General features: G+C 46.7%; 2 protein-coding genes across 5 annotated transcripts in view; one reads left to right on the plus strand and one right to left on the minus strand.

Annotated features, from left to right (window-relative positions):
* Positions 1-783, minus strand: part of GRAMD4 (GRAM domain containing 4) — a 75,390-nt gene extending 74,607 nt beyond the window's left edge. The window contains exon 1 of the mRNA XM_063155453.1: positions 679-783. Within this exon, the coding sequence (XP_063011523.1) occupies positions 679-707 (29 nt within the window). The 5' untranslated portion in view covers positions 708-783. The remainder of the gene's footprint in view (positions 1-678) is intronic.
* On the plus strand, positions 541-19,959 carry LOC134417789 (histone H2B 5-like). Of its 4 annotated transcripts, XM_063155457.1 has the most exons (3): positions 1,176-1,267; positions 3,065-3,224; positions 15,402-19,959. In XM_063155457.1, exon 3 carries the CDS (start codon positions 15,434-15,436, stop codon positions 15,812-15,814), a length of 381 nt encoding a protein of 126 aa, XP_063011527.1. In that variant the 5' UTR covers positions 1,176-1,267; positions 3,065-3,224; positions 15,402-15,433; the 3' UTR covers positions 15,815-19,959. The 4 variants fall into 4 exon arrangements, with proteins under 4 accessions (XP_063011526.1, XP_063011527.1, XP_063011524.1 ...); XM_063155456.1 differs by lacking the exons at positions 1,176-1,267; positions 3,065-3,224 and adding an exon at positions 541-561; XM_063155454.1 differs by lacking the exon at positions 3,065-3,224 and having other exon boundaries at positions 1,184-1,267.
* The last annotated feature ends 2,349 nt before the right edge of the window (positions 19,960-22,308 follow it).

Consider the following 22,308-nt stretch of genomic DNA (forward strand, 5'->3'; position numbering starts at 1 on the left):
CCGCACGCAGCCGGGGAACACCGCGCGCCCAGCCAAGGGCCGGGAGCGGCTCTGCCAGCCACCGCCGCCGGCAGCCACCACACGGCCCCGGGACAGCGGCTGGGGAGCCCGGGGAGCTCGGGTTGCGTGTGCACACAAGGATGTGACCTTTACCGGGCTCACCGCCGCCCCACGCGCTGTGTTTACTACAGCCGCTGCCTTCTGGCTGGTGGCGGCGATGCCACCGCCTGTCCCCGCAGCCCAGGGCGGCTCCTCCGTGCCGGAGGGGCGCAGGCAGGGGACGAGGGCCCCTGCTCCGCCCGGGAAGCGGGGAGGGAGCAGCCGGATACCCCCTGCGCGCACGGGGACAGCCGTGCCGCAACCGCCCGGGCAGCCGGGCCACCGGCCGAGACCTCCGTTGGCTGCCCCGCAACCTCCCGGGCCGCCCCTTCCCCCCGGCCCCGGGAGAGCCGAACAAAAGAGAACGGAGGGACCAAAGGACAGCAATCCAAGGGTCCTCGTCCGGGGATGGCGAGAGACACCGCGCCCCGCTGTCCCAGGGAGGTGGCGCCGGGCTAGTAGGTAAAGGTATGGACACCCAAAAATAAAATTATTATTATTATTATTATTATTATTATTATTATTATTATTATTATTATTATTATTATTATTATGCCTCCGAGACAGCGAGGCACTCACCCTGCTCGGAAATCGGAGCAAACTCTCATTCACGCTCCCCGCCGTGCCCAGGCCGCCGGAGCCAGGCGACGCCCCGAGAGTCGCCGCTCTGTTGAGCGGGGCCGGGCGCGGCCGGGGCCGGGCGCGCCCGCTCAGCGCTCAGCCCGGACAAAGCGAGCGCGGCGCTGCTGCGGGCGAGGCGGCAGCAGGTGCCCGTCCGCCGCCGCGGCCGTGCCGAGCGCCCCGCGCAGCCGCCGCCGCCGCAGCGCCCGAGCCGCTCGCCGGGGCCGCGCTGCGCGCCCGCCCCGCCCCCGGCGGCCCCGCGGCGGGAGCCCGCAGAGGCGGGGGCGGGCGGAGCCGGCGGGCGGGCTATGGGCGGTGCGGCACGGCCCAGGCCGCAGCGGCGGCGGCGGCGCACAGCGAGGCGCCCCGCCGGTCGCAGCCCGGTCGGGACCGGAGGCGGGTCCCGGTCCCGCGGCCCACCCGGCGCGGCGGCCGCTGTATCTGCGCGGAGCGGCAGCGAGCAGCCCCCCGGCCCCGCCGCCCACACCTGCCCCGCGCCACGCCGGCGCCTGGAGCTCGCCTGCGGAGGAGTCCAGACGCCCAGCAGGCAAGACCCTCCCCTGCGCTGGCTGCCTGCGGTGCGGCAGCGGTGGGCACCGCACGCCGCAGTGTCCGCAGCGGGGCTGCGCTGCCCGGCCGTGAGGGCTGCAGCACCGCCGTGCCGCGATGCGGTGTGCGGCCAGCGCTGCCCTGCCCTGCCCTGCCTTGTGCTCGACCCTGAGCCCCGCAGAGTCGAGGCTTTGTCGTTCCCCGGGCTTGGCGAATGCATCGGAACGGTGGCAGCCTTGCCAGTGCTTTGCTGCCGTGGTGGGAGTCGTATCGCCGGAGCTCAGTGCGCTCCGGTTAACCGGGGCTGAAGGCGAAGCCGGGGCCGGGCACGGCCGTGGCGGGGCTGGGGCCGCAGCCGGCGCTGGCTGACTGCAGTGGGGCAGCGGTGCCCACGGGCCGGGCTGGCCCTCGGCAGCCTCGCCGCACACATACCGGGGAGCCCGGGCCCCCGGGGAAAGAAGGGATTATCCTGTGTACAGACCCCCACTGTGTCAACACTCTGTGAGGTTGTTAATTATTTAGTGAGTGTGTAGGGCTGTGAACCATTGCTCATGCACTGTTTGTTGTGTTTTATGTTGCTTGTGGTTAACCCTGATCTTTTTTCCATAGCTTAAAAAATGCAGGGAGTATACGCCGTAGGAAACCCTTTTTTTTTTCTCATTTCTCTCACCTCCAGTCTCACGGGTTTGGTGATGCAGGGGCTGCCCAACCGAGTGGCTGCTGTGCAGCACAAGCAATATTATATTATACAATTTTGTAATGATTTGTCTACCTCAGCATGTGCCTCTAGCGCGATGGCGATGAGCCGGGGTTTGCTGCGCGGCGTCCTCCAGCGAGCCCCTGGAGAGGGTGGCCTTGTCTCCGGTGCTGGTGTCCAGCAGATTTGTCCCTTTGCAGGGTGGTGATCGATGCACGTTCTGTGCTCACCAGCATCCTTGTATTTCACGTCATCTCGTGCCCTTTGCATGCGGGCTGTGCAACTCTTTCATTTTTTGATATCAAGAATTTATGAATCAAAAGGTGGGGGAGTGTGGAGGCTGAGTCAGATCGTGAAAAAGGAAAGCCAAATGAGAGCGTGCAATTGCATATCACATTTACAAACATGGTTTCATTCATCTCCATATGTTGCTCCTGTTACTACTAATAAAGCTCTGGTTTCTCAGACTGGAGCTACCCTGGGAACACTGATCTTCCTGGCGTTTTTCTCTATAGCCTCCATAGTATTTGTGTTACAGTATGTTATTTTCCTGATTATGTTTTCATTATATTGAACAGGTTAATATCAGAAAGAATTTGATAATATGAATGTACTTCCCACACACTCCCTCTTGTTCCTATTATTTGATGTTCAGGGGAGTGACAGTTTATTTACAGGCAGCAATTTCTTTCCCTCTCTACTGGGTAAATTAACTAATTATAATAACAAAAAAAAAGCTTTTTTTTTCCTGAGTTCTTACCTCTGTTTCCTTCTCCTTTCTTTCCTCATTTTACTAATGATAGCCAAATCCAGCATGGTGATTTTGGAGCTGCAGGAAATTTACCTTTATCTACTCAAAGATTTCTACAGAAGCTTCTATAGGCAAAGGGAGCCAGAGACAAAGGTCTACTTTAAGCAGAATGGTGTCTGGGGTTTACTTCCCCAGCAGAGAGGTACAACTGTAGGGTGTACAGTAATTAATTTAATCCAGTGTTGAGAGAGAAGGAAGAATGATTGTATCGGGAAAGAGGTTTTTGTCAAGTATCAGATGTAAGATTTAAGCAGCAATTTCAATGACCTTTGTGATTTCTGTTTCAGACAAAAGGCAGCAACCTAGGACAAGGGTATCATTACCTTCTCCCAGCATTGTCCTTTGTTCTCCTTGGGTGTAGCCTGTCACTTCCTAGGGTTTGCCTCTGTCCCTTGTTGGGACAGCAGCACCTCTCACCCGTGACTCTCAGAAGTGCTGTGCTAGCAGGTGATTTATTTTTCCCCACTGCTCATTTCCCATCTCTGCTGTGCAAGGTCTTTTTTTCTTCATGTGGCCCTTCTTATGAGTTTCTCTTTCCTGTGTCTTATTTATACTTAAGTATTTCTACCTCACCAAACATTGTGCTCATTACTTTATCTTCCTCCTCTGGTTTTTTTCTCCACTCATTTCTTTTCTCTCATTTTTATTCCCTTTCATATATCTTCCTCTTACATCTCTTTTCCCCTCTGTGTCATTCTTTTTAAAGCCTCTCCTTCTCTCTCTCCTTGCTGACATCTCACTTCTGTCCACTGCCTAACTCTACCTTCCTCTTGACATTTCTTCTCCAAGCTATTGCTTTGGTCACTGTCCTTTTCCTCCCTTATATTTACATATATTTTACTTTAATGTTATGTATATATATGTAAACATATATTTCCACTCCACATCTTTCACACTCCAGCTGAAAACAAGAAATTACTCATGCTGATAGTCTGATCCTATTTCATCTCTTTCTTAGCACCTGAAATACACTACTCCTGCCCATCCTCAACCATATGTGTTGGGTAGACTAAAGAACTATGTGGAAAATGTTCCTAAATTCAGATGTGTACTTGAGAAAGCATCTTGCATAGGCTGCACTGTGAACAAACAGATGTTGTGCTCCCACTGACATTATTAGAGGAGGACTTTAGGCCCCTTGAAGAAAGAACCTCAAGAACCTAATGACATTCTTTTTACGTTTCTCAATTTCAGGGGGGTTTTTGGTAAATAAAAAGACTTATATTTTAAGTGAGGGACTCTGCCATATCTTTGAGATATCCCTTGGATGCTGGACTGACCCAAAATAAGACCTCCCAAAACATTTTTCTTTCTTCCCCCCCAGTTGTTTTGTTTTATGCATTTGTTAAGCCAACATTGTGCAGCTGTTGGAAGAAATAGCTGCACAAAAGTGGCTTAACAAATGCAAAAATTGGAGAAATGCTTTCTCCTCAGCAGAGCTAAGCTCTTCCTCTGGAAAGGGTTCTGTGTGGGGTGAGACTGGGATTTCAGCCTGTCAGCTTCCCTTTTTTCTGGAGCCAGAGGGAGAGGAGAGAGCTGTGACTGCAGGATCATATGCATTGGGTGGGAGATGGAAGAATAGATGCATAACCCAAAAATGCTACATTAACCTCAGAGGGTGGGAGAAAAGTTGTTTAATAATTTTTTCCCTTGACTGTCACTGACTACAAACATCATCATTGAGGATTAAGGGCAATTGTTAGATTTTGCTATTTAGATAAGAGTCTTAGTTTTTAAAAATATAATTTATTCTTTAAACTACTTTTTTCTGTGTTGTTCAAAGAGCTTACTACCAACTGGCTGGAATGAAAACAGCTCCATCCCACGGATTCCACCTCCGCTTTCTGGCAGCTTACCTGACTCATAAAGAGAGTGGGGGGGTTTTATGTGCCACCTACAGCAGCTCAACATTTTCCTTTGTGGTGAGACTTAATCACCACCCTTGTCATATTATTTCATCGACCTTCTTGGAATAGGAATCCTTTACCTTTCAAACCAGCCTTAAAACTTCCTATAAAAATAGGGCGATGGTTTTTTCCTGAATTTGGTGAAAGTGCCTACGTGGTCCAATGCAGCAAGGTTTTCTGTGTTATTTTTTAACTTTTACCTGAGGGCCGTGGAAGAGAGAGTTTCCATTTGCAGAGGATGTGTCTGTGACACAAGATGTGTCACTTGGAGAGTTGAAATCCATCAGCTGAAGGTAGAGGACCATCCCCCAGGTAATCTCTGCAGGTGGTGTGTGCTGAGGGGCAAACTGTGGGCTTTTAGCCACCATGGTCAAGGATGAGAGTGGGCAAAATTTGTCAGAGGCAGTGCCTGTATTAGAGTCAGGAAAGACAGACATGCCTGTGGGCACATCAGATCTCTCCTTATAACCTGTTTGTGTAACCTCTGTGACTGTCTCTTGTAGGGAGAGGGATCATATGAAGTAGACTGATATTTGTCAAGCAGAAAATACTGCTGAGAGAAGACTGCAAGGTTGAAATGAAAACAATAAATAAATATATAAATCAATAAATAAAACCAATAAATAAACACAAAGCTGGCAATGCAATAGGTAATGTGTACAGGAGGCAATGGAAGAAAGGGTAGGAGAACAGAACCACCCCATGTTGTTGGGAGTTACAAAGAGGACATGAGTTATGCTAGAAAGCTGGGGCAGAAAGCATTTGACATATTTTCTGAAGAAATTCTTGGAATGACATAGGGGAAGGGCAGAAAGGAAGGTATTCTGGAGCTCAGCACTTAGAGATAGAACCAAGTGTGAAGAGAGGCCAGGGAAGGCATTTGGTAAGAGTCTCCTCATTTCTCTGTCACAAAGGCGGGTAGAATCAAGGAACAGGAAGGAAGGGGGAACACTGAAAGGACTGAAGTGAACCATTGGTAAATATCAAAGAAGGAAGTGTAGGGAAGGGAAGCTGCTTGCAGGTTAACAGAAAGGCAGAAGTCCTCTTTGAGTCCTCTGGAGGACCTGGAAATTGACTGCATGACAAGTGGGGTTCTACAGGATAGGAGACAGAGAACATTCTGTCAGGAAGGAGCTGTCTGACCACACCTAATATAAATATAGGATGTTTTCATTCTTGTTCTGTTTGTCTTAAAATGCACTGCAGGTGCAGCAGCTCTGCCCTGAAGATATGGAGGCTGCAGCTGTCCTGACCTTCCAGTACCACCCTCCTCCTTCTTGCAGGCCAGAATTAACCCCATATTATCTCCTCTCCTGCACTGGGAGTCCTCAGCCCAGCCCCAGTGATCCTCCTTATCGACTGCAGCTGCCTGATAACTGGGACACAACTCAAGAAAAGGACTTGGCAGTCACCTGCAAAGATGTGCTTCTGGAAGCAGAGGCACTAATGAGCTCTGTGGAGGGAGTGTGCTGGGGAGGCACCAGCAGGGAGGGAGGAGAGCAAAGGGTGAGCACTTCATCTGAGGGAGGAACAGCTTGGGAGGCTGTTGGACTGAAGCAGTGGGAAAACTAAGGGCATGGAAAGCTCAGGAGGAAAGTGCATGTGGGAGGATGGAGCCAAGGATGGTTAAAAATAGCAGTCTTGTACAGCTAGTATGGCACTCCACTGGTGTTTTAAACCTGCTGCCTTTCTGAGTTTTGAAAAGTGAGCTTTACATTTAATTGTTCTAATTGCTACTGACCATCCACGACCACTGCCATTTTGTCCAGCAGCCCCCATTTTCTTCACTGCTGCTCCAGTGGTTGCAACCAGGTCTTCAGCATATTGCTCCTTGCATCCTTGCCTGATGTAAATATTGGTGTATCTTCAGTTTTACCTTGACTTCTCTGGTAGGGAGATGGTGGTTTTTAGCTTGCATCAGCACAGTGACTAGCACACTAAATTCATGCAATAATGATCTATCACAAATTAGAGGTAAATCAAAACACTATTCACAAGCAATTTGTACAGTGTGGAATTTGGGCATGGGCTAACTTGACAGCCATTTCTTTTAAAGTTTCTGGAGAGCTGCCAGTTTTCCAGCCCTGTGGCTGTTCAAAGTGCTGTGGTAGTCTCTGTATGAATACCACATGTGAGGCAGGACCAAGTGGCACAGACCTGCTGGGGCTTTGAACCTCCTGACACTTGCAATGGATGTGAGAAAAAGAAGGAAGGAACAATAAATAAAAGAATAAAGGAAAGAGAAGTACAAAGTGAAGGACATCTGTGCATTCTGATAACAATTCTTCAGTAGCACAGCACCATAAAAAATGTTGCCTGGTTAATGTAGAGCAGTTACTTGCTATGCTGGAGCCATTTCCTAGAATTTTTATAATATCAAGTTTTGTCTTTGAAATATGGAAGGAATGGATTTCTTTGTCTTTCTCTGCTCCTCCCTTGCCTTTATCCTCCCGGTTCCAAGTAAGGATGTAAGTGAGGTTTCCTTTCATCTCCAGTGTAAATTTATTCATGAACATTATAGAACTGTTTGTCAGTTCTTGTTTCAGAGTTTACTTCTACCTTCGACAACTCTTGTGTCTTTAGTGCTTGCCCCTGTCTGTTTCTGGAGAAAAGCCAGCTTGTCTCTTCAGGGGAGCTTTGCCAGACCTGGCTGTCCCAGCCCTGCTTCTCTCCTTCCATCTAACAGACTCTCCATTTTCCTGTTTCCTACAGAAGATGACCTCTAATGCTCAGAGGACTCTCTGCCTGTGGTAATGTGATCTGGTGGCAGCAGCAGAAAAAAGTGTCAGTAGTCTTGGATCGTGTTCCCAATCCGGTTATTGAATGATCTGGGGAAGGACATTTATCTTTGTTTGCCTGCAGGCTCCAGTAATAGTCACACATCTCTGTTTTACAGTAAAATTGCTTTTACCATGCCGAATTAATTATTAATACATACATTACAGTATTTTCAGTGTCCTGTAGAAATGAAATCAGATGCTGTGTCGCTTGCTGTCCTTTAGTTTGTGACATGGCATGCAGTCCTTTTGGATATACCTGTCTGGTACCTGCTGTGTTTACAGTCTGTGTTCCCAGGCTTTACCACCATTATAAAACAGCTTTCACATATCCCTGACGTTTTTGATTGCATGCTTTCTGCTATTTTTTCTGAAACCATTTTCAGGACTTGCTGAAATGTGAGTAATGTAGCTGGGAAGGGCTGATTGAAGTGAGACTCATTTAGAAGGAATGTTGGTCATGATTGATTACAGCTGCACACATCATGCCCTTGCCTGACATTTCTCCCCATGTAGGGGGAGACTTGGTGGTGGTGAGGTCCAGGTCTGTTGAGCATACATGCCTTAGACCCATATAGATACCTTGAAGGTTGTTAAAAGATTTTGCTGGGTTTATTTTATCCATGACATTGAGAATATGTGATAAGTACACAGGTAGATAACTACATGGTGATGTACCAATCACATCACTCATAAAACCCTTCATGACCTTGGCCTGGTCCTCAGCCTAATATGGGCACAAAGCTTTCCACTTCAGCATGGGTTTTATGTCCAAATTATTGTTCTCAGTCAGTGTGGTTTGGCCAAAGTACACATTGTGGGGTACAATCCCAGCTTTTTGTTTCTTTTTGCTACCCCAGTTATCCATGGTGCTGGAACAGGGTTACAGGAGCCTGCCAAAGCCTGGGTGAGGGGTGGGCAGGAGGAGGAGGTGCTGCATGTGTCTGCACTGGTTCCCACATAACTCCTACCTTAACTCAGAGCAGCTCTCATTGCTTGGTGAAGCTTCTCCCTCGGCCACCCACTCTCTCCCTACGGCCTGCAGGTGTTGGGCTGTAGCTTCTCTCCTATTTTTGGCTGAATGGCTGAATTAGCACATTTTTAATGGATGCCTATTTCAGCACTTATGAAAATAGTCTAGAATTTTGATAATTCTCCATTACTCCATAAAATGCATAAAAATAGTTTGCTTAAATGTGATAGCAGTTCTTTAGGCTTATTGTCATTACTAGTTTAGAGACCATGGTTCCACTGAAGAAGGAGATATTTAGATATAGCAGCCTTAGTGAGGTTTTGCTCTCCTCCTTTTCCAGAGAAATTGAAATTATGTGGATAAAGAGCAAGTGATTTTAATTTTTGGTACAGCACAGAGCAATTTGTTTCAAATCTGCAGTTTTTATTTTCAATAGCATAGGGTGCTATGGAATAAGTGGTATTACAGACCCCAGTCATCTCTGATTTTGGTTCTCTCACCCATCTCCACTAGACTGTACATTGCAAACCACCAAAAAGATAAAGTAGAGCTTGTGATGCTTGTGAGCAGTGGAGCTGCTGTGATGCCTTGCTCCTTCTGCCCAGCAGGATGGTCCCAGGTCAGCTGGGACAATCAGCTGTCCTTACATGGTGAGCAGGCTCTGCCTCCAGAGCAGTTTTGCTGGGTTAGTCTGAGGATGGGAGCGAAACCCTGCAGTTGGACACGGGGCTGCTGCTGACAGGCTGCTCCCAGTGGGTCCAGTTGAGTTCAAGAGGGATATGAAGGGAAAAGAAGGCTGTGGCTTGAGGAGAGGATTCATGGCAGAAGCAGAAAATCCTGATGATCCTAAAACTTGGGGAGGAAGCTCATGATGCATTTTATGTCTGAGGTTTTGAGTTATTGATAAAACATCAGGAAGGAAGGGAGCCTGCTTGTGTTCTCTGTTGGGCTTCCTGAGGATGGTTGTGATAACACAGAATCACTGAAGGGACCCACAAGGATCATCAAATCTAACTCCTACAGGTTTCTCAGAAACCCTGACCCTCTGTGGGAAAGCTGACTGGAGTGTAATTGTAGCAGGTGCTGTACCAACTGGGTGTATCCCACACACATTTAACAGGTATGGATCCGTAGAAAACATAATTTTTCTTTTTGTATTTATTGGATACTTGCTCAAGGATGGGGATCAGGGCTATCCCAAAGCAAGTACACAATAAGTTCTCTTACAAAGAGCAGATAATAAAGCTTTTTAAACTACTCCTTTATTAACAGTAACAAAACCTTGATAAAATATGAGGTCGGATTTTTGTGAAGTAATGAGCCTTTTGAATTCCAATGGAAATCAATGTCAGCTGTTGGGGCTAAACATCTCTAAACATTTCACATGTGCTTTCAGACCTGTGTTAAATCCCCACTGACTTCAGACACTCTTTAAATCAGCATAAGGACTACAGTATTTAGTCTCCCGACAGTCATTCTTCTTGCAACATTGTCTCTCTATTGCTCTACTTCACTCATGGGGTAAGATTTTATTTTCTTTAAAATTTCAATGTATCTTCTCTGCAGAGAGCTCTGATGTAGGGCCCTGCTCCTTATTTTGTAGGTAATAATACAAAATCTCTGATTGAAACCTGTACAGCCTTGAGAATTACTTGCAACTTGGGCAGAAGGAGCACAAGAAATTACAGCTGTTACTGGTGATTAAACAGTAGAGAACTGTAGAGAGCTCCCAAGCAATGGGTTAGCACAAGCAAGATAAGAATCAGTCAAAGAGCTCAGTGCTCTGTTCTGCTTGTATTTGTTCTAAAGAAATCTGCAAATCTACGTGAGCATCATGGGTCTGTGTCAGGCACTGAGTTTGTAGCATTTCTTTCTTTGTCAGTGAGTAGAGGTCATCTTCAATTTTAACCTGTAGTCACAGCCCTCTGTTCACTAGAAGACTGCATGTGTACATCCAATTTTGAAAGGTAGCCATTAAATGAAAACCTCACAGGAACAGAGATACAAAGTGCAGCAGAGCGTGTGGAACTGAGGATGGGGCCTTAGTGCTGTTACTGGATTACTTGGGAGGAAACCTGGGGTCTCAAAACTGTTTTCTGTACCCCTCCACCGTTGGAAGAAATCAGGCATTTCAGATTAGTTTACCTTATTCTAGGAATTTCTCCTCCTCCTTACTTCAAAGCAAATATTACCTCATCATCACATGCTAGACAACATACCAAGGGAAAAATTCTCTTCAGACCGAAATACAACTATCAGTTTTTGCACGAGGCAACATCACCAATGTCTCACAATGACTCATCATGCATCTGCTTTATACCTGAGGCAGAGCTTGCTACCAGATAATCACAAATATTGTTTGTTTTCCCAACTATGACTATATAATGACACCTGACAGATGAACAAGTTCTTGTATAATAGTAGATGGCCATGCATAATAAAAAGGAAGAGGATTTGCAGTTTGCAGAAATTCTCTTTTCCAATAACAGTCATTTGCTGACACATTGTAATTTGTAAGCTATATTTACCAGATCTCACAAGCATTTCAGAGCAGGTGAATCCATTAGAAAGCCTTTTCCTTTTGGTGGAAACATTCCCTAATTTTTTACCCTTTGTGTTTCGAAGAAAATGAAACAAAAAGCAGCAGCAAATTTCATTTGGTATTTCTTGGCATGCAGGAATAAAGCCAGGTATTCTTTCTTTTATACAGTAGGAGAAAATGAGGAAAGGGGCAATAATTGGACAGAATGGACAGAACATTCTTATTTACGGGGCAGAATCAGCAGATCAGCAACAGATCAGCAGGTATCCGTTGGTTCTAGGAAGGATTAAAGTAGAACATCAGAAGATTAACAAATATCAGAATTTCAGATGTCCAAATGATGAGAGCTTGAATTTTTCCTACAAATATTTAATTTGTCACCAAAACCTCCTAAGAACAAAATGCAGATTCTAGAAATGTAACTTTTATGGTTGAATAGGAAATTACAAAAAGGGCATGAGGATATACAGTGAATGCCCCAGAACTCATCATAGCAAGGACAGCTTTTAAAAAGAAAAAAAAATTTAAAAAATCCAAGTGCTGTTTCCAGCCCTGCATGAGGAGAGGTCCAAAAGGGCAGCTTACAGCCCATGCAAACTGCTGGCAGCAGCTTGGCACTGCTCCTGCAGACTCAGCAGCAAGGCCAAAAATGAACAAAAATCTTCCCTGCTTGTCTCTCCATTGATATATCAAGCCTGGGGAGAGGAGACAGCATCAGATTCCATGTGGGATTTCTCAGCAGGGCTCCTCTCCCATTTCAGATCTGAAAGACTGTGGTGATTTGTATCTTTGAATATGTTTTTCCGTTCACTTTCCCTTTAATGATGCTGAAGAAAGGAGTGTCAGCACAAAGGAAGATGTATCTGTCACTGGCACTGCTCTGGTTTGTGGCAGCACTCAGGCTGCTGCTTGGAACTGGCTGGAAAAATTACTGTGCTTGGTTTTGTTGTTGGTTTTCTGAGGAAGGAAAAAACTGCCAGCACTGATAACGGATTTAAGTCAGAGCATACAAAGCCATAAAGAAAAAAATGTTCCCAGAGATTTTTCTCAAAGACCTGAAACTTTCCAAATGTGCTGCTTGAAAATGCCTCCTCATGCATGGCCATACCCTGCATCCCAGGGACCTCAGTGGCCTGGACCTGGAGGTGAACACCATCTCTTCTTAGGAGTCCATGTGGGAATCTCAGGCTGCAGTATCCCATGGGAGAGGTCAGTCAAGGGAACACAGCTCATAAAGTGTTCATAAAGTTCTACCCAGTTTCAGTCTCCAAGTGTCACAGAATGGATGAGGTTGGAGGTGCCTCTGGCAGACATCTAGTCCAGTCCATGCTCAGAGCAGGGCCAGCCACTGTGGGTTTCCCAGAGCTGTGTCCAGTTCAATTTTGAGTATCTCCAAAGATGAAGATCCTACAACCTCTCTGAGCAACCTGCACCCAATGCTTGGTCTATCTCAGAGTAGAGAAGTCAGTCATGCTGACAACACTTCCAAAATAAAAACCAATAATTATTAACCTCTTCAGGTTCTCCAGGTTCTCTCTCCAACTCTCTCCCTCTTTTATTTTCTTTCCCTTAAGGAAACAAAGATATGCAACTATTTTTATAAAAAGAAACCGTTCTTTTGAAGGTACTTTTTGTTTTCCTCAACAAACTTTCCACAAGGACACTTTGGGAATAATCCCACTAGTTCTGTACTTATACCAGAGCAGCACCTGCTGTGGGTTGCACTGCACTGTTGACAGAAGGATTGGTGATACTGTTGACCATTACTGACATTATTTATTTAGCACCTGGCAAATGCACTCAGGCTCTGCCTGCTAGGCACTGCCCAAATAAACCACAAAGAACACAACCTGTTTTCAAAGAAGGTGATATTTACCTGTTAAACAGTCAGCTGCAAAGAAATGGATGGAGGGAAGCACAAGCTTTTGTGCTGATCTCTGAACTTCAGCATCATTGCTTCCCCCGTTGCAGCCATGCATGGGAGGGGAGTGAGATCTGGGCTGTGCTACCCAAGGGTGTTGGCTGATCAAATGGATGGAGATGTCCTGTAGATGTGACCAGTTCTGGAGCCCTGTGAAATCACTGTGGTGCCTGTTGGGTTCTCTATTCATTCTTTTAAAGCTGCAGTAGAAGTGCACTTAAGAATTAATACTTATTTTAGAAGGACATACTTTTCAAAATGCTTAAGAAATATCTATTTGCATTTTTCAGTTGTGGTGTTTTTCAGTCAGGAAATGAGCTCAAAAGAAAAAGAAGCAAGTGCACAGTTATTTCTTCCTGTAGAAAAATCATTTTCCATTGAAAAGGCATATTTTCAAGTCTACAAACAGGGGATTTCTTTTCCCAAGACTGTTTCCCAAACAGATAAGAAAAGGAAGAAAACTTGTGATTTCACCAGAGGAAGAAAATGTTGTGTTTAAGTGGGCAGGTGTCAGTTCTGAAAGGTGTCCAGAACTTTTGCGGCAGTCCAGCACTTGCCATTCCAAATGCCACCCCTGGGAAGAATGCCAGAAAAAATTAAGGACATGAGGTGGCAGAGTCAGAAACTTGTCACATGAAAATCACATCTTTGGAGAAGGAACTGCTCTTCTGGAGCAGATACCCATTTCTAAGGACACTGCTGACTTTGGCTTCCAGACAGGAGAGTGTTTGGGAGGGCTGTGGTGGAGATCTCTCTTCCCCACTCCACAGCATCCCAGGCTGCCCTTGCAGCTGGGCACAGCCCTGCCTGGGAATAGCCCAGCTGGGCACAGCCCTGCCTGGGAATAGCCCAGCTGGGCACAGCCCTGCCTGCAGTGCCCATGCTGGCCCTGGACAGGGGCTGCCAGAGCAGAGCCCAGCCCTGGTGCTCGCTGCAGGTGGGAGGCAGCCCCACACAGGCTGGTTTGGAGCCGTGGAGGGGATTTGGAAGCAGGAGCTGGTGCCCACGGAGGTGTGGGTGGGCACATCAATCCAGCCTCAGGATCAAAGGTGTCTCCTCCCACAGAGAGCAGCTGGGAACTTGGTCTGGGCTTGTTTGCAGCAGTGCTGCTGCATCTGGCTGTGATGCAGATGGAGAAATCAGACATCCACTCACTCTCTCCCAAGGAGGAGAGGCAGGGCTGAGCATGCAGCCATTGCCTTGGCACAGGCACTGTTTAGGTCCTTCTCTGATACTCAGAGTGTGCAGACCATATGTTACATCCCAGCTTTCTCTCTTCTGTTTACTTCTATCCATTTCCCATGTGCCAGCAGCCCTGAAGCTCTTTTTTCTCTACCAGTCTCTCTTGGCCAGCAGACTGTAATTCCTAGGCCATCTTCAAAGGAGATGCAGAGCAATAAAACCCAAGCCCTGGGGTGATGCTGTAAGCTCATCCTCCAGCAAAACCTGGAGCAGCCTTGTCTTTCAAGGGAACATTTGAAGTGTTCTCAGAAACACAAAACCATTTACCAGGTTGCAACACAGTTATTATTCCCCTTGGCCCATGAAGTAAAGCCCATGTAAATTTGTAGTGTAGGGGAGGCACACAGTTTTTTCATGGGTTTACATACTGGGTTTTTGTTACTGCACTTTGGATGAGAGCAGTCAGCTGCAGGTCATGGCTCTGCACATTGTGACCTAATGAAGAAAAACTCAGAGGGAGGATCAGGTATCTTGGCCAGCAAAGGCTTGCTCTCTTGAAAGCAAAAAGCATCAAATAACAGGAAATAATTTTTTCCATCAATATGTACCCTGAAAGCACTTTGCTTTTTGATTCCTGTCCACATTTCTGTTTCTCAGCCAGGTGATTCCTGCCACCTCCTCTAGGCTTTTCTACTCTCTGGTATTTTTGATAGCAAATGTGAATATTGATACATTCCTGTAGCTCAGCTAGCTATCTTAAAAGTGTATTATTTTTATATTTCACTGGGAAACATAGTGTCAAACAATAGCCACAAAAATGCAAGCACCCTCAAAGTAAAATTCTATCTTCATGCAAATAAAAAGGGTTTATTGGAGATTGTAAACCACATAAAATAATTTTGACCAGTCTCATGTGCCTGCAGTGATACCTTGCAACAGTCTTGGGCCCATTCCAGCAAGATTTGATTTAATCCATGCTGCAGTTAGTGCTTTCTTTGGAACTGCAGGTTCTCAGAAAGATGTTCAGGCTCCATCTCATATTTACTGAGCAGATGCCAATTCGGCTTGTGTTCAGAGATGTTGACAAGGCCAGTGTTGTAGGTATTTAAACAAAAACAACAAAAAGCCATACACAACCCAGAGAAATTCTTGCTGGCAGTTCAGAAATGCTGGCAGTTCAGAAATGCTCTTGCAAGGTCATGGGGTGTTTGTCTCAGATTCTGAGCTGTTACGTGCCTCCAACTCAGACTCTCTCATCTTGCAGTTCAATTATTCTGTAGAAGGTCAAAAAATAATTAGAATTTTTTTATTTTCTCTCCAAGCATCTCCAAGACACTGCAAAAGGTCTCTCAGGATGCCAGAGCCAGCGAAGTCAACCTCAGCCCCCAAAAAGGGCTCCAAGAAGGCCGTGACAAAGACGCAGAAGAAGGGCGACAAGAAGCGCCACAAAAGCAGGAAGGAGAGCTACTCCATCTACGTGTACAAGGTGCTGAAGCAGGTGCACCCTGACACGGGCATCTCCTCCAAGGCCATGGGCATCATGAACTCCTTCGTGAACGACATCTTTGAGCGCATTGCCGGCGAGGCCTCGCGCCTGGCGCACTACAACAAGCGCTCCACCATCACCTCGCGCGAGATCCAGACGGCCGTGCGCCTGCTGCTGCCCGGCGAGCTGGCCAAGCACGCCGTGTCCGAGGGCACCAAGGCTGTCACCAAGTACACCAGCTCCAAGTAGCTCCGTGTGTGTCCCCTCTGCAGCGGCACCATCGAGCGCAGGGCCCTCCACGCCAGCACGGGCAGGCAGCCGTGGTGAACGGTCACAGCTATTGTCCACAGCAATCTGCAACTGGGGATGGGCACGGGAAGCTGCCCAGAGGAGGAGGAGACAGTGATCTGGATATCAACTGGTTTCCATCATCTGCTCAGGATCTGCCGAGGCTGGCAGTGGAGGCCCCTGCTTTTACATCTCATTCAAAGAACTGACCAGCCATGGTTTATCCAGTCTCCTCTGTGCTTGGCAAACATTCCTGTTTGGCACTGGGAGGGGGGACTGGCAGCAGCAACACAGAGACACCCTCACTGAAGTCTTCCTGTTTGACTGCTTTCTCACAGTCATCTGGTATGGGTACTGAGGAGTCAGCATCCTCTCCCTCAGAGCCTGAATCCCTCCTGCTGTGCAGTGCCTCAGCCCATCCCGTGCTGGCAGAAGTGGCATCAGCAGCTCCCAGGCACATATTGATTCAACAGCTATCTGTGCTTGACAGCCTGTTTTAAAGAGCAAGCCTGGCAGGCAGGCAGATGCCCACGTTGATAGCAAGCACTAATCCTCCTCCTTGCTCCTGATGGATGAGCCATGGAGCAGGATGAGGGTGCTGGAGCTGCCCACTGCCTCCCACCTTGTGCTGAGGTGGAGGGATGGACAAGGTGGGATGTTGGGAGAGGGCCTCTGCCTTTCCTGGCTGCTGCTTTGCCTGCCTTAGGACTTGCTTTGGCATGCAAGACATTGCTAATTCTGCTGCTTTTCAGAGACTTTTCCTGCCTTGATGCTGCCTGGGTGTTCCCTTCCACCATAAGTGTGGGCAAGATGGGGTGGTGCCCGTGGGGGTCCCCTCTCCTGTGAGCAATAGGGTGGTGCAGGACAAACAGCACAGATGTTGTGGGCAGGGACTGAGGATTTGGGAAGTATCTGGTGTGGGAGCACAGGTGGTGAGTGCATTTTGAGGGGTGGGAGGAAGCTGGATCCCCTCAGAGATCACTGCAGGCAGCTCGCCTGGCCCTGCCCTCCCTAATTCATTCAGCAGTTAGAAAGCAAAAGCAAAATTGGGGGCTGGGTGGATATATAGGGACACTTACCTGCATCCCAGATATTTAAAAGATTAAATAGTTTTAAACTACTTCAAATACTCCCCATATCTTTTCAAAGTCCACAGTAAGGTGAGCAATAATAAAATCATGATAAAGCCATAGAGGTTAAGGGAGGAATGTCTTGGTTACAGGTTTATCTTGCCCAGACTGCTGGATAGCAGAAGGGCCTGTGTAGAACTGGTGTGAAGTTGAAGCTTCCTACTCAAACCACAAAATTAGCCAACATTAAAAAAAATCAAAGCCTCTGGTAGGCAGTAACATTCAAACAAAAAATATTCATGTCTAAAATAACAACAGCTTTCTGCACTTACTCTGTAAATAAAAGGAGCAGTAAGGAGATAGGATCCAGAACTAAGTTCTGATTCTCCCTAAGCTTCAGGACTTTGCTTTTAATTAAAAGGTAAATTCATATCCCAAAATAGCAGCCATGCAGTACATTTCTATCTTTCCCCTGCCTTTATCTCTATCCTGTTTCTTTACACTTTGAGAGTGATTGGGACCTTTGGCAAATTTATGTTGCTTTTGGAGCTGTAGGGCTCTGCAGCTCCAGAAGATTCTCATTGCAGTCATTTTTCCAGCTGGTCTGAGGCATAGCCCTGCTCAGAAGGCTGGGAGCAGCCTGGGGCCTCTGTGCAAGAGTGAAGGTCAGTTTGTTTGTGGGCTGCTCACACACCCCTGCTTTGGGTGTCAGCACCCCACACTTGGGAGGGGGCCAGGGGCCACATCTCCCAGGATCACCTCCCACACTCTGCTCAGTGCTGCCACACAGCTGTGTCTCATAGCCTGGTGCTGACACCTCTCAGAAAGAGCCAAACCCATCTCCCTGGGTGCCAGCACCCACAAGGAGCAGCTGCCAGCAACAGCCCCTGTATTCAGTGCCAGTGGCATTGGTAACCTGGGCCTCTTGGCCAGGAACTGTGCAGGTGACAGCTCAGTACTCCCTTTTGTTTGCAATCCAACAGTCAGAATCAGATACCAAAGATGAGCATGTACCTGCAGTGGGCCCAGAGCCACCGCCCTTGACACCTGTGCCACAAGAATCCGGGCAGCGGATGATGCACCAGGGGCACTGTTGGGAGTGAAGGGCTGGGTGGTATTGCTGGAGCTTTCTTCTTCTGTCCCTGTGAGCTGCAGGTCAGAATTCATCCCTGTGAGGAGCTCTCTTGAAGGCAGGAATTCAGAGTGGAATGAGCCTTCTCCAGTCCAAGCAGTGTGTTTGAGCCAGGACACATCTCCTAGGATCACCTGGCATAGCCTCTAAACTCTCACTATTTGAGCAGAGTCCCACTTGAGTCTCCACAGGCTGCAAGAAATCAAGAAAATAAAATGAGGGTTTGGCCCTCCAGGGTCTCCTGGGCAGCTCAGGAGCCAGGAGGAATGAGGCTGGGCACTCAGATGGGAGCTGCTCACTCCATACTCAGAGTACTGGTCCCATTTTCTTCTGCCACTGTTGTCATTCTCCATTTTTGGAGATTGTTTCAGAGAGGAGAACCAGTAATTTAAATATACAAAATACTTGAAGGCTTAAAGAAAACTTTTATATTGTCTAAAGCCAAATGACTGAGGCTGATCATGTCCATGCATTTATAGTTTAGGTTGTCCTTTTATGCATCATTTGCTCTTCACTGTCCATTTGTATTTTTTTTCACTCACTCCTGACAATGTGAAGCACAGGATTGAAGAACTGATCCATGTTAAAACAAACCTTTTTTTTTTTCCTTTCTTTCAAGCTTTGTTTTAACCATGTTCTGGTGGCTGCTCTATTCTGTCATACATTTGTGCCAGCAAAGGGAAAGGATGATCCAGGAAGGGCAAGGCTGGTATTAGCTAGGACTGACACAGAAAGCATTTGGGAAGTTAATGTACAGGACACCATCCACACATCCAAATGGGAATTAGTTTGCACGTGATAAGCTTCGGCTGAGCCTTAATATTAGAGGCAACAGAAGGTGGTCTAAAAGTTCAAAGATTGATTGTCCTGTAAGTAGTCTGAGGTGTGACATATTTCACAGTTTCCTGGTAAGGAGATTTGCTGCAGAAGATGGATTCTGCACTACAAGATCAGTGCTTTTAAAGAATACATATTTCCAGCTCTGGAATTGAGAAAATGTTTTAAAAGTGAAGAGAATATACCGAGCCCCACTATCCCTACCTGATCCCCTCTGCAGTCCCAAAAGCATCTCTGGGCCATGCCTGTGTTTTGCCAACTAAAGTAAATCAACTACAGATTGAAAGTTGGTAAGGAAGATGGAAAAGGTAATACAGCCTTGATACTAACCTCATATTAACCCCAAGGATATCACTGTAATTGTTGTTTGTTTCATGTACAATTTAAAAGAGAAAACAAACTGCTATAGATCTTCTGATTTTCAACCCTGCTTCCCCAGAAGGGCCTAAAGTCCATCTGCCTTTCACAGCAGAGTTCAGCCTGTAGAGGAGCTGAGTGTGGAGGCTTGCTCCTGCTCAGGACTGACAGGTTTTTACTCAAGCTTGGGGAAAATGAGCAAAAACCAGTGTGGAGGATGAGTGCATATCCTGGGCACAGCTGTGTGCCCCACAAGGGACACTGAAGAGTCCTGCCCAGTGGGGCTGTGTGGCCTGTGCACCCTTCACTCTGGTGAGAGGCAGCCCCAAGTCCTGCCACCCCTGGAGCAGAGTTTGGCATGGCCTCTGCATAGCCCTGAGCTTCTGTTCCATCACAGCACGTCCTGAGGGTTTACATCCAGACCAAATTGTTTGCAGGCAAAGGAAGAATGGGAACTGAATAATAAAAATCACTTAGTGACAGAATTTGGAGGGTTTCCTGGGACCACCACCTGGGGAGCAATATTTCATGCTTACTCCATGCGTAGTATCTCTTGGGCTTATGTACACAGAGTTTTTCTGACAGTAAGTGTTACATCAAGTATGATCCATGTTAAATTGCTGCTGGGTTATGACTTTAGTGCTAATTACCTGCTTTCTGTTAAGTGTCTAAATAAAATGTAACTTCCATCCTGTTGGAAGCCAATGGTACCCAGCTGTTGGGGTGTCTTTGCTTCTGCCTTATCACTAGTGTTCCCCAAGCCCTGCATTTCTCCCTCTCCACGATATTTCCTCCAGGCTTGGGGTGACAGCAGCCACCCTTCCAGCAGAGATGGAGCACAGACAGCTGATCTGGCAGAGGGTCAGTCAAAAACCAGAGGAGCCCCTCACTGAAGGGATGTCACAGGCTGCCACTGGAGTCCTCATGGGCTGTCACTCAACCCAAACATGAGTGCAACATCAACATCTGTTTTTCTCAAGCCCTTCCAATGATCTTGTCCCAGGCAGAGCTGAGCCTGCCATCTGTCCTTGCCACACTCCTGCTTGGGGTGTCTCTGCCTGGCACCCATCATTTACTTCCAAGCAGGAACAGTTTGGACTGAACAGTGTGAGATCCTGGGGCTGAAGAAGTGTTTCATGCACATTCAGAATTTCTGTTGATCTGAATTAACAATTGCTAGCACTAGAAACATATTTTATTGGCCTCTGAGAAGTTTATAGGCAACAGCCATGGGATGAGATGTAGCATCTGAAAACCCCAGAAAGAAATAGATCTTGCCTTTAAGGAATGGTTGGTAAATACACTCCAGTGAAACACTTACCTGCTGGACATCAGTATCATAATGCATTCCCTGAAGTGGGAAATGCAGGGGCCATGCTGGACACTGACTGCTGGAGAAACAAGACTTCAGACATGGCATATAACAGCAATCAGAGCTAAAAGTGTTTCTGTGTCTCTAAAGAAACACAAGCTTAACATAATTGGGAAAATCAGCATTTAGAAAAAAATTCCCAGCCTATAACTAGCTCATCTGAAATATTTATTTGCAAGGAAATAAATTTTGCTACCTGTACTGATTTCCATTTTCATACTCCTTTCCACAGACACACCCACAGTGCAATTTCAGAACAGAGCTGACACCAAGGTATCACAAGGTTATAAAAGGTAGAGCATAACACTATGGTCGTGCTTCTCCAGGATGCTGGGAGATAACTTTTTTTTAAATTATCCAGTTATTATCTAATAATTACTGACTGGTTATTCAAAGACCATTAAGTGGATTCAGGTGCCAGAATAATTTTGGCAGAACCAAGTGGAAGAACTCAGGAACGCCAGAATGAATGATGAGAGGATGAGGTTTGAATTAAGAGGAGCAGCCCTTCATGCAATGGATGAGCCATGAGCCACCTGTAGAGCCTTTGCCAGTGGCTGTTGATGATGCTAGAATTGGCTCAAGGACAAACTACTGGGAGAAAAAGTCTTTAGGTCTTGCTAAACACATAAACTGTGCTGAAAACTATTATAGGCTGAGAGAATACAGAAGAGAAGTGACTGTGTGTGTCTGTCCTGTTCCCACAGCCTGTTCTGTCGCAGCCACAGCTGGAAACAGGATTTTGGGTTGGATGCACCAAAGGGCTGGCCTGTACACACATGAACTGTAAAGAGTTTCAGGCAGTTTTCTTAGGTCTATGGAGCTTAGATCCCAGCATAAAAGAAAGTTTTTTACCTTGCTTTTCCATGTGGCTCCTGCACTTGCTTTGAAGGTTATGTAGATTCTATTACCCTGGATTACATGAAAGATGTAAGAGATGTTTTGTTTCTAAAATAGTTAGGGTTAATAAACACAGATGTTGTGAGAATGAGGAATGGACCTTCTGCTTTCTCATATAATGGAAAGCTGTTCTCAAAAACATTTCTCATTTTCTCCCTTGAAGCAGTTGATTTAAAAAAAAAAAAAAAAGAAGAAGAAATACACCATTTCCTGCCTTTTAGTGTCTGTAATGCTAATTCCATCCCCTGGCAAAAAAAAAAAAAAAAAAAAAAAAAAACAACAAAAAAACTCTTACAGAAATTAATTCAGAAGAAAATTCTTACACCAGAAGGGACCTAAGGACCTAAGGCAGGAGACTGTCAGTGATGGCTGCAGGATTGACAGATGCTGGTGAGAGCTCTCTGAGGAGCTTACCAAGGTGCCAGCACACACAGTGTGCTGCTGTCTGGATACAGGAAATAAAGGACAGGGAGGGAATCCCTGGTAAATCCCAGGGCTGGAGCAGGATGGACAGTGTAGCTGCTACCAGAAAAGGTACAAAAGGCACATCCAGAGCCAGCACAGGTCACCAGTTCAAGAGCAACACAGGAATGTGATGCAGACATGAGGGCATCATCCCTCATGCTCAGAGCAATTGCAAAGCTGGGCACACCTATCCTGTGTGCTGGTCAGAGAGCTTGGATGCATCTCATGAGGGTGCTGCTACTATAAAATAGCCTTGTCTGCTAATAAGGACACAAAGTCACCCTCCTATAGGGATTTGTGTTCAGTTTGCTACACTGTGGCT

Source organism: Melospiza melodia, chromosome 4, assembly GCF_035770615.1.
Source record: "Melospiza melodia melodia isolate bMelMel2 chromosome 4, bMelMel2.pri, whole genome shotgun sequence".
Taxonomy (NCBI): Eukaryota; Metazoa; Chordata; class Aves; order Passeriformes; family Passerellidae; genus Melospiza; species Melospiza melodia.